This window comes from Cyrtonyx montezumae, unplaced genomic scaffold (genome assembly GCF_038088225.1).
Source record: "Cyrtonyx montezumae isolate F1298 unplaced genomic scaffold, pur_monq_1.0 scaffold_23, whole genome shotgun sequence".
In the NCBI taxonomy this organism is placed as follows: Eukaryota; Metazoa; Chordata; class Aves; order Galliformes; family Odontophoridae; genus Cyrtonyx; species Cyrtonyx montezumae.
In genome coordinates, this window is record NW_027071970.1 from 6,251,392 (window position 1) to 6,263,629 (window position 12,238).

At 43.5% G+C, this 12,238-nt stretch overlaps 1 protein-coding gene across 5 annotated transcripts in view; it reads right to left on the reverse strand.

Moving 5' to 3' along the window:
• ARVCF (ARVCF delta catenin family member) overlaps positions 1-12,238 on the reverse strand; it is a 203,587-nt gene that overhangs the window by 31,683 nt on the left and 159,666 nt on the right. For all 5 annotated transcript variants that reach the window (XM_065739053.1, XM_065739051.1, XM_065739050.1 and 2 more), the window contains 3 exons: positions 7,971-8,088; positions 6,740-6,911; positions 484-555 (listed from right to left, as the gene is read on the reverse strand). In XM_065739053.1, coding sequence (XP_065595125.1) covers positions 484-555; positions 6,740-6,911; positions 7,971-8,088 — 362 coding nt within the window. The remainder of the gene's footprint in view (positions 1-483; positions 556-6,739; positions 6,912-7,970; positions 8,089-12,238) is intronic.

Genomic DNA, 12,238 nt, shown 5'->3' on the forward strand with positions numbered 1-12,238 from the left:
ATGCCTTATTAAAGGTGTGATGAAAATTATATGGTATTAGAAACCAGAAAATTCTAAGCAATTTTTTGAATTCAAAATATAACAAGTCTTCCACAGCCTTCAGATTTAGTAGTTACTTCTTCCCTGATTTTTGGCAACCCTTATTTCAGGCATGCTTCTACGAGACTCCAAGCGTTTAGCAGCTTAATACAAAAGCTGCTTGTGTTAAGTGTTACTGGGTAAAAAAAGGCACTGACAAATGTATTATTCCAATTAACCAGTTACAAAATAAAGGTCAATCTGATAGGTTCATGTCTCAAGCCCCTGGAAGAGCCTCCAACTCTCATGCTACTTGATAATTCCAAAAGCACAGACATTCATAGATTCATAGATACATTAGGTTGGAAAGGACCTACAAGATCATCTAGTCCAACCATCCTCCTGTCACCATCCCTACCCACTAAACTACTAAATCAAATCCCTTAGCACCTCAATTAACATTACCTTTTGCTGTCTCAGACCTCTTAGGCAAATCAAGTGTATCAAAATTCCTGTCCAAATCTCCATTCTTCTTTCCTGTGCAAACAAAATAAGACAACAGATGGTGAAGACAATCAGCATGCTGTCAGGTAAGTTACAGTCATTTGCACCTACAAAAGAAGATATAAACTCAATATAAATCACAGACTATTACCAGTATTTGAATAATTGTACATATGTGACCTACAGTCCAGCTGCATAGCTGTGGAGTTAGCTTGAGCAATTTAGGGCCAAAAAAAAGTTGTGCAACTGAAAGGTTGATTTGCTAGTATGCTCAGCACGAGCAATTCCGTAGGCCTTAGGAGTGCTTAAAATCTTCACAGTGAAGCCATTCCTCTTCTTTGCAAAGCTGTTGCCCTCCCTTGGATGCCCATTATTTCCTTGTTATTTCAACAGAGAAGTTTTGACCTGAAGCATCACTTAAGCAGAGCAGCAGAGCAAAATACAACAGGCTTGCTTCCCAGCATCTGTCCTCACTGCAACCACCCAGTAGGAAGCCCTAGCTTTAATACATCCTACAGACAGCAGCCAAGAGCTTAACCTTGAATTGCCTTCCAATCAACAGTGCGATTTCAGCTATTTATTGGCAACTAATGGAAACAATTTTGTATTTTTGCTAAGAGAGAGAGCTCTAAACCATTACGTAACCTTTAATTTAAACAGTCCTACACAGAAAAGTGAAACAGCGCCTTGACTTCAGTTTTAGGCTAGGGATTCAATTTAATGTGTGCAGCTGGGGACAGAAGTGGTAATTTTCTCCTCCCATATCACGGAGACACTCTGCCTTGGGTAAGCACACATGAACCCCACAGGATAACCAAGTACCTTGCCACTGGAAGTCCTGGAATAGAAATAAGAGATTCTGAAGGAAGAGCAGGAATCTACATGGCCTCTGAGGGCAGCACTATACAATTTAGCCATCCCAAATTACTTTAGGGGATCATTTAGTCCTTCTCCCTCAAGAACATAGGAAGAAACTGCAGCTGTAAATGATGGACTGAATTCACATTCAGTTTATCTAGCAGGGGTGGCTTCTGAAGAGACCCTACCCGACTATTCAGGGAGGTCTGCAGGAAGGGCTGAAAGCTCCACTAGTCAGGATGCTTAACAGCAAACAGGAACAACAGTGCTTGAAAAATACAACACAGAAACTGGTCTGGCTCTTGACTGGAACAGGTCACAAAATGGGAGAGGCCAATCTCTGTCCTGTTATAGCAGGAAGCTGGAAGTTTCTCACCATGAATTCCATGAGCCTTCTTGATGAATGAATAAACATACACAGTACAGAGGAGAAACTGTGCTTCTAAATACCACCATGAACACTTAGAAACAACAGTAAGAGAAAAGAGCCCTCAGGATAGACAGCATTACATCCCCATCCTTTTTTTCTTTAGTTTTGAAGTGTCAACACAGCATCAGCCAACGGCCATACAAAACACAACACTCATCTGGAAGTTCTGCTCATCTGAAGTCATTTGACTGAAGTATGGCAAAGACCATCTTTCTCAACTGCCCCGAAGTCATGGAACAATATACAGCATGCCAGACTTCTGAAAGGCATCCTTCCCAGAGGAAAGGACAGGACTCGGCTCTAACACTGCAGCTCTCCATCTAGTTTCAGGTTCTTTCATGGAGCAAAAACATGTTGCTTGGAGAACTAAATACTAGAAAAAAACAAACAGCAAAGGACACTACATTTCATAATGACAGCTGAACCCTGCTGGTGGCTGCAAACCCTCGTGCACTGTCTGAGCAGAAGGACTGAAGAGGAAGTCACTGTTTATGAAAGATTACAGACTTGGAACAGACCAAGAAATGGGACTCCATCCTATCTACAAGTATGACTAACTCCTTTCACACACCCCCAAATTTCAAGTCTGGCATTAGCTAGTTTAAAAGCCTCAGAATAACTGCAGCGAGACAAACTTTAATCAGTGTAACCACTCATTTCAGTAGTTCCCTCTATAAAGATATGAGTTTGCTATTTCTATTAGCCCTGCAGAACTGAGATGGTTCAGAAAGAAGTAGGATCCCTTCAGCCTAGTGCCCTGTTCAGTAAGCTGTACGTACTCATGCACAACCAGTTAAAGAAGAGACAGTCCAGGACAGCAGCACAGGCTGCTGCATCTTTTGGGCTGGCAATGTGGAAGCAGCTATTTATTAAGCCATCTTTCCACCCTGTGTTCTCTGATCCTAAGTCACAGTCTCAATTTCTGGGTCAGACTGCATGTACTAGCTATCTTTTAGGAAGCCTTTACTGGTTTTGTCCCTCAGAGAAACTAATAAGGCCGTCAGGCAAAACCACAACTCTTTAAAACAGAAGCTGCCAGCTGCTTACTAGTGGAAGAAATGCAGGAGACAGATCTCTGACCAACGGGATCTCTGCTTTTTTAATCCAATTCAGCAAGGGCCAGGTTCAGAAATACCCAAAGCACCTCCCATTTCCAAGGCTTTCCTATAGGAAGGAGATGAGGAACACGAGAACTAAGCTGTAAGAAGACTCCAAAATAAATCCATCCAGAAGGCAAAGGTGGTGCAGCTGCTCCTGTTCCCATCTGATTTCCATGAGACCCACAATATTGATTTGGATTTTCTAACAAGGTGACAGCATTCAGCAATTTCAAGAGCCTATGAATTACAGACCTCTCAGCCATCACCTACCCTGAATGACATCATGAGAAAACCAGCTTCGCTGACAGCCACTGCAGCTCTGAATATCACTCAAGCCTGCAGCTTTGTTAGCACACAGGGATGTTTAAATGACTGTGCTAGGAGCTTAATGCATGTGTTTTGGACATCTCAATTCTTGTCCTTCTATACATCTCCCTCCTCCCCAAGTTTTACAGCACTAAGAACAGTAAAGAAAAGATTATGCTGTTGGATGGAAAGCACAGCTCCAGACTTGGCCAAGAGACAGACAGCTTTGAATGTGCCTGCTGACAGGTCTGTTTTATGAGACCTGGCTGAAGGAATTGGCACAGCAATCTGCTTTGGGAAAACAGCCTGACATGAGACTTGATTGTACAAGAAGCAATTTACAGTCTCTGAAACAGTAGGATTAAAATTCTTTCCCTCTCCCCCCACTACTTTCATGTAAAAAACAACCAAAACATGACCTCTGGCATCCTCACTGTCAGAAACTTAATAAGGACTGTGAGATATAACCCAGTGTTATTAACCAATAGTGCTGTTTACCATCTTCCTCAAATATCATTTTGTTTTCTTGGATAATCAATACAGCTATTCAGCTAGACCACTCTTGCTGGAAGATTAATTCCCATATACTTCTGGTTAAAAATAAAAACGATAGCAAAGAGATTCTTCATGACACCCCACAACAGTCAATACTGTGCTTATTAGTTTTGTTAATACACTCCATTGCCACTCAGTTCCCTCGGTGTTGGCAGGGCTGAGCTCTGCCTCACTGCATGCCCACCTCCAGAGGTCATGAGCCAGCCTGCAAACAGCATCTCCCAGAATGCTCATGAGCACCATTTGCTGGGTGGAGCAATTTTTTCAACATTTTTATTTTGGCTTGACTTTCCCAGGACCCACTGATCTGAAGTGTCACAGACTGAAAAATGACCCTGTCTTTATTCCCCAGTCAGTATCAGTGGAAATCTCCAGGGCACTGCACAGCCAAACCAAACTCCCAGCTGAGGAGTAAGAGCTATCTTCATCCAGCTAGCCTGAATGTCAGTAATGAAGATGCAGAAGCCCAGGCACGCATTCCCAAGCTGTCAAAATGAGCTCTAAGAGTACAATTCCAAACTGCTGAGCCTTTACAATTATTGCTACCCAGGTCAGCTAGCAAAGCTACACTATGATATGACAGGCTTAGCAAGGCAACTTGCACACTTACCTGTGCCCTCCCTCATGGGACTGTTAGGCCAGTTGCAAATCAATTATACCAGGACTGAATAAAAATGTGTCATTTCTTCTTCTCTTAGTGTGAGAACAAACTGAAAACACTCTCTCAATTACACAGTGGATTTCTATGCCTGCTGGAATGAAGAGGAGGGAGCAGAGCATGGGGGGGAGCAGAGAAGGTGAACGAACAGGACCTTAATCTCAGCTCTCTGCCTTGCATGTAAAAGCTGAACAATGTAGTTTATGGTGATGATGAAAAGAAAGTATTGCAACGACTCACCTTGATTGAACCACTCCTCTAATTACCAGAAAAGCAGCAAAAGAAAAACAAGAATTTACAGGAAGGAAGAAAATACAAAGGAACAGTCACAAAGAGGCAGAGTCTCACAAAACAGGTTTAAAACCTGAGTCTTACAAGAGCACTACGAGTTTTCATTGATTAAAAACAAAACGTAAGTAAACCCGCAAAAACAAAAAGCAAACAAACAAAAAAGAACAGGATTTTCCAATGTCTTCCCTTTGTTCCTGCTGAGAAAAGTCCTTCCCTGCAGATCTTCCTCCCCCCATGGGAAGGGGCTCAGTGCACTGTGGGGACGGTGCCCTTGGCAGATGGCTCTGAAATGCTATGATCGATGACCATGAACTGAAGTAAAATAAATATGGAAACACTGCAAGATTAAGTGAGCAAAAGAGGGAGGGAACTGAAGCGACCTATTTTCCAGCCCTCGGCCAACACAATTAAGAGAGTTTCATCCTAGGTATTCACATAAATTTAACAGCAGGAAAAGGAATTTTCTACTTCTGACTTTTAAAGCACATCCACACGCATGGCCGAGCCCAAGCTGTCCCTGAGCGCCAGCACCCCCTGCTGCAGCCCGTGGATCGTCCTCGTGCCACATGATTTTGGGAGCAATTAATCCAAAAAGACACGGCCAGGTTCCGCGTCTGACGAACAGAAGCTGTCCAGGCAGACTGACGCAGCACACACATGCGGGCCGGGCGGGCACCGGGCAGAGCACAGCCACCTGAGAGCGCTCTCCTTTCACAGTCGTCAAGAAGATGACGACAGCTCTTCCCTACGCTCCCCTCCTCCACCACGCACACTGTGACATACATAAAGCGCTCCCACCGACCGTCGCTTTCAAGCGGCCAAACAACACGGTGACAAGTGGCAGGAAACAGGCTCAAGTCAACACGCACCCAGGATTCTAGAGGATATCACAGTGAAGTTTTAGTCATTCACTATGAGAACAGACTCAGTTTGTTTTTTCACTTTTCCCCCAAGTCATTAGAAGGCTCCCATCAATTCATTTTTTGTTTTGTTTTTTTCAAGCACAGACCATCTCTGCTCACAGACTGCTCTATAAATGTGCCTTCACCCCGTGACTTCTTTTAACACATACAGAAATACGAAACGTTTTCATAACATGTACAGGTCACGTGGAAGGAAGACCCCTGTGCAGAACACAAGCCTCTCAAGTTCAAACAATTCCATGTATCCCTTTCAGTACCAAAACCTTCCTTAGATCCTGACCACGAGCAGTAAACCAGGATGCAATTGTGCACCAACGTGGAGAACAGAGCCCAGGCAGGAACCCGAGTTCATTACCTCTGAATTCAGTCTACAAGAGCCATTTCTCAAAAACACCAAAGGAAACACAAGTTTCTTTTATACTCAAATGCACTTCACTGTCTCTTTTTAAGAGGAAGATGGAAGCAGGGTTACTGAGACTATTAATCTTTACTTGAAATGAAATTCATTTGCAACTTTCATGCCCCAGAGGAAAGAGCAGGTTTGAAAGTGACTGACAATTAAAAGCTACAAAATCGTGTCTGCAATTTAAATTAGTGAGTGACAGAACTGGGAGGCCCCATGCCTTGGCTGCAGGTGAGAGGACAGTCTTCCAGTTTGTTTTCACGTGTGGGAGACTGAAGGCACAGAACACAGACAGGACTCCCATGCATGGAGATGGACACGTGCTGGCTTCCAGAGACAGCAGCACATGCTCTGCAGCCAAGCAAGCAGAATAAGCACAGATCCGACAGATGCAAGAACACAGCCAAGAAAAGGATAGGGAGAGCATATCCACCATTATCCAGCAGCAGCATCATACAGCAGCATGCAGCACTCCTATATAAAGCCAAACAGAAGCATAGCAATTGTGGAATAAGGTCTCAGATACAGAGCAGTAACGCAGCAAGAGAGATGACCACGTGCCACGCCACTACAGACACGTACCTCTGCAAACAGCATCACTCTAGCATGAAGAAAGGGCTCGCAAGAGCAGAACTAAACAGCACAATTCACCCCAGTACATTTCCAGTTTTTGGATATCTGTGACAGACATACCTTTAGCTTTCTTTCCACCAAAACAACCAGCATCATCTTTCTTCTTTTTCTGAGAGCCTCCTGTGCCCGTAGTCTGACCAGCATCAAGTTCTTGATACTTATCAGCTCCAGGGACCTCTTTGTGGACGTGATAGGAAAGGTTCCTCATGATGCACACACAATTCTCCACGGACTGTGACAAAAAAAAATTATTAAAAACAAGCACTGTATCCCTCTATCTGCAAACTATTATATTACACAGTGGAAAGTGTGAAGAAATTAAAAAAAAAAAAGGCCACCCACCCCAGGAAAAGAATGGCACACTGAACAGAATTAGTACAAAAAGCCAAACTAATTTCAGGTTCTTAATCATTGTTCTAAATCATTTTTTTTCTTCAAAAGTGAAGTATTTGATAAACAGTACTCATTCAACATGAAAACTCTCTGTTCAAGAATACAGTCTGATCGTGCACAAAGAATACAAATACACCAGAAGATCAAATGCACAGCAGAAAGCCATCATTTAAGGTTCTCATTTTAATGCAGGGTCTCTCACACACATCCAAGCTCTACAATCCCCAGGAGATTCCATTTATTAAATTTCGTCTGAGTCAAAATGAAGGCTGTGTGAGGAGTTCAATGAGAACACACATTGCTCTATAGTAACAGCTGATTCAGAACACACAGCACATCAGGATTTGACATGAGCAATGCTCTGTAGGTCGCAATGGAAGCCACCAGGTGGTTACAAAATCCACTTCCAAGATACCTGATTAAGTGACAGGGCCTTAGAATTCCCTTGTACACTCTTATCACATGGAAGGACGAAAAAAAACAATAAAGTAAAACTGAAAATACTCTTCAAAATGAGAACTAACCCCTTTGCTGATGTTGTGCAAAGCACAATGCAACTGGACTCAAGTCTGATTTGGAAACCGCACTTCCAGAATTTAATTAAATAATGCGGAACCACAGCAATAATGCCACCAGGATTGGAAAGGACTACTCTCCTCACCCATCACAGCCCCTTCTTTGCTCACCTCAACAGCCATGCAAGGTAACGATGCAGCACACTGATTCTCTGTCAGCACTATCGTGAGTATCATGACAGAGATGAGAGGAAGGCAATTATTGTGTTTAAAGAAGCAAGCACAGCCCCATGCTAAAACTAGCAAAATAAACGTTAGATCAAGTGTAACACTTCAGACTAAAAGAATGGAAACACCATTCAAGTTTTAATGCTCAAGCTCACCTTATTGTCTGTATCTTTCTTGCCAACTGCAGACTGTAGGGCATGAAGGAGGGCATCCACCAAGCCATCACACTCTCTTAGTCTTCTGCGTGCTTCTGCTCCATCTGAACTTACATTCCTAACAAGAGAGGTTTAAAAGAAACTTCAGCCCTCTGATCTTCAACCACAAGGCTGAAGGCTTGAGGAGCTGAATGACACACCTCTGCTCCACACACACTCATGTCAGGTGCCATTCTGTCACAGTGCCCCTCTGCTGCCATCCATCACACAGCAACAAAATGTAACGGGATATTGGTGGGAAGGTTCAACCTCTGCTGCCATACCACCAACATCCACCTCTGATGGGCCAGCGTGATGAAATAGGAGGCATTACTTTTGGAGCAGTCCTTGTACGATCAATGCATCATAACCCATTTTTTGGGAGAGAATGAAGTGACAAAACAATTCCCAAGCGCGTTCATCAGCAAGCCTACATGGACATTATCTCCCACCTGAAACACACTGATTTAAACACCACCACAGTTATCACTTCAGCTTTCAGGGTCCTTGAGCTCTGCAGACCCACATAAGGTCACCTTTCTGAAGCTCAGGATGCAACCATTAACTTCTGCTACCAGGACAGTGAGGCCAATTTTTCTCTCACTGAGGGAACTGCCAATCTCAAAGTAATTAACAGCTCAGTCGTAGTCCGTACTCTCACCACGCAGACAGGCTGCCATGTCAATACAAATCACTACAGAAGAAACACTTTCTCAGAGACCTCTCAAAACCCAAAGACACTTAACTGAGCACTGCTACAGCACGTACACCTGTAATTAAAAACACATAAGAAACAACAGATGAACAGGTCCTTTCCTCCACACCTACCACAGTCTCAGCTCTGGCACCGGCTGACACAGGGCACGGTAAGTGTTGGTTCAAATACGACTCCACAGGATATTCAGAAGTGAGAACATGTGCTGGTTTCTTCATCTCCAGCTCTATTGCTTTAGTACTAAAAGCCTAAATGTGAATTTTAATATAAAGTTTTTATCAAACTGGAAGTAGAATACAAATTCTCTAAAGTATTTGTCCAGTACTGGACTAATAAACAACTGATGCTCCACCTCTAAGTGCATTTATTGGAAGCAGAACATTACTGCGCTTGAGAGTGACAGAAACGCTCTAAAAAGCGTCTGTTGGAGCTGCACATCACACCTGCTATTCCCTCATTAATTCTTAGAAATAGCAAACTAAAATACACGAGGAATGACTGCAGACTTTGAAAGATAAATCCATCAAATCTTTCAGAAAATACCCCTTAACCTTTCTTGCCGCTGCAGCCCACTCATGACATTTTTCTGTGGTCTGATTTGTGTCACTGAACTTCATGTGCTTTTACACCTTTGGTTATCAACAGCACTACAGGACTTTGTACCCTACTTATTTCTTCTTCTATCATAGGATTAACATTAAGGTACACACTGATATAACAGAAAAGATATTTTACAGTGCATTAGTAAGCGCAGCTTGTTGATCTCTCTTGCTCTATCTTAACCTATGGAAAAACTTACTGAAAATTGATGTCACAAGAAAATAGTCACACCTGTATCAAATATAAATAAGCGTGAGAATTCTGCAGGGTCAAATAAATAGCTAATTAATATTCTGGCCAAGTTGTAAGGCATCAAACTTTACAGCAGTAATGTTATAACTCATGCTAGGAAACATATCTCTATGAGTACCTCACGCAGAACCATCTGCTCTGCAAATGCCCAATGCTTTCAGGATTTTGCTAGTCCTCCTGGGGATTTACCTGGCAACAACAGAATCCACTTCCCTGTCTGTCACTGCAACACAGACATGCTGCAGAGCTCAGCTCACATCCCTCACCTCCACTGCAGTCGGGGCAACAGAAACCCTGGGGAGGCTGAGAGCACAGAGAACAGCTCCTGCTGCTGCTCTGAGTGCACACAGCTCCCACGGGAACACGTGCATTTCACATACATGCACAAGTTTGCCCTTAAGTGCCAAGGAAAGGTGGGCTTTGATAAGCAGTCACCTGGCAGTCCCTAGAGCAGAGCTGTGCAGGAAGGCCCTGTGAGCATTGCCATGCTGACTGCACACCTCCTGCTGCACCCACAGACGGGAGCAGAACCCTTCCTGCAGGACTCCTTGCATTACAAAGGATAAAGGGCTCAGAGCAGATCCCCTGATGGCCTCCTTTGGTCTTCAAAATGAATCCCCTCATAGTTTTTGGGGGAACTTTCACCCCTGGGGTGTGCTCACCAGGAGAAACTTGCTCTGCTTTCCCTGACACCTGCTTCTGAATACATCCCATGAGTCCACTGAATGAGAAAGCCACGTTAAAAACAAGAATAGTATCTCTCTTGCATCATTCTGCAAAGGGTAACAAAAAGCTTCCCAGTGTGAGTGCCATTAATATACACAATGCACCCTAAAGAGCAATTCTAGGCACAATCCACCAAGTTACTGCCTGCAATACTCTAAGGGCGTAGGATGGAAAGCAACTGCATGAGTGAACACACAGCTCAGCCAGGGATCCGAAAACATTCACACAGTGATTCCTCAAATTCCTGCAGTCCGGCCTGTAGACAGCACTAAGGAAAGAGGATTTGCAAGGATGATTAAATGTATGCTTTCCCTGGGAAAACAAAACAGAGGGCTGCTAAGTAAATGTTAAATGAAAGCAAATATCTACCAGCAGGGAAACATATCAGACCAGGAATCCAATCAGCATTAAGGACTATAGAAAATGATGGGAAACGTGAGAAATCTGTTCATACTCTGGATAAGGTTACTACCAAGTAGTCCTCCTAATGCAAGTCTGAATGCAGCATTTACATCTGCAGAACAGAGTTGGTATTCACCCCCAGGACAGGTGAGACACTGCTATTATCGGTGCCACACACCAAAGTAATTCTCAAGAGAAAAGATTTAGAAGTAACTAAATGCAAGGTGCTTAATTTGCAGGACTTAATACGAATCATGCCCCCTCTGAGCTCTCTCTAAAAACCCAAAAGCTAGCAATGAGCAAAAAAACCCAAAACCAAATAAACACAACAAAGAGAAACTCCAAAACACAAAGAGTGAGAGAGGGTTTTTTCCTCTGGACACTTAAGGCAGCATTTCTGAGCTCAGTGCTGTGTAACACTGGGCTGTGAAGAGCCTGCTGCTGTCACTGCTGCACACCAACCGAAGGCCAGAGGTTACAGCATTACCAACACACTTCAGATCTGCAGGAGTAAAAAGCACTCTTTAGAAACCCAGCTGGGGATAAAGACAACAGGTTGAGGACTGAGGGAACTTTGTTTTTAACTTTGTTTTTTACATAAATAGAAAGCTAAAACGGAAATTTTTTAGATATCTTTCCAGTAGGATCTCCAGCTTTCCCTGGAAGAAGCATGGAGATGCAGACAAGCTGTGGCTGGGGTCAGTGATAAGCTCTTCTCAGCAGCCTCTCTGCACTACAGGGCCTCAGCCCAAAGTAACCCCACTTTTTTTTTACAACTGTAAACAAACGAAGAGTGATTTTTCCATTGCTAAGCCAAGTAACACTGGCTCCACAGCCCCCTCAGCACTGTCACAGGAGAGGATGCCCTCCATCACAGCACTGCAGTGCCAACCACCAGCGTTCCCCAGCAGGTTCAGGGGCAGCTGGCGCAGCACACACAGCACTAAGCCCTGATACCAACCCCACTTCAGCTGCCTCAGCCAAACCAACATTACTCCTGGAATAAAAAAGGAAGAGTTTTCACATGTCTAATTTAAATATTTCACTTGTTACATCCACCTTCTCTGGCAACCCAAATCCTTGCTTCAGAAAATCCCCTCCACACCCACGCTTTGCTTCACTATTAGGAATTTTTTATTCGGATGTCAGCCAAAGGAGATCGATAAGTCACAGCTGCAGCAAACGTACTCTATCTCCAAGTGCATTTTGAGTTACTGAATGTCCCAAAGGGGGAATATAGAGAGGTTTAAAATCACTCCATCATTTCATGCAGAAACACAATGAATTCCATACTTCAGTTCACATGAAATACCAAAAAGTTTAATTGGTATTAAGTTCATTGTTCTGAAAATAAGAGAGGTAAAAGCAAGAAGCTGCCTGTGACACAAAGATAACCTAATCCAGGCCTGACTGCTGAAAGAGACCTAGACAACAGAACAGAGCTTGGCAGCAGACAGCTGAGTCAGACATCAAGCAAAGCATACAGTAATTAAAGAGAGGGACAAAGTCCCAGCAAAATGAGTGGAAGAAAAAG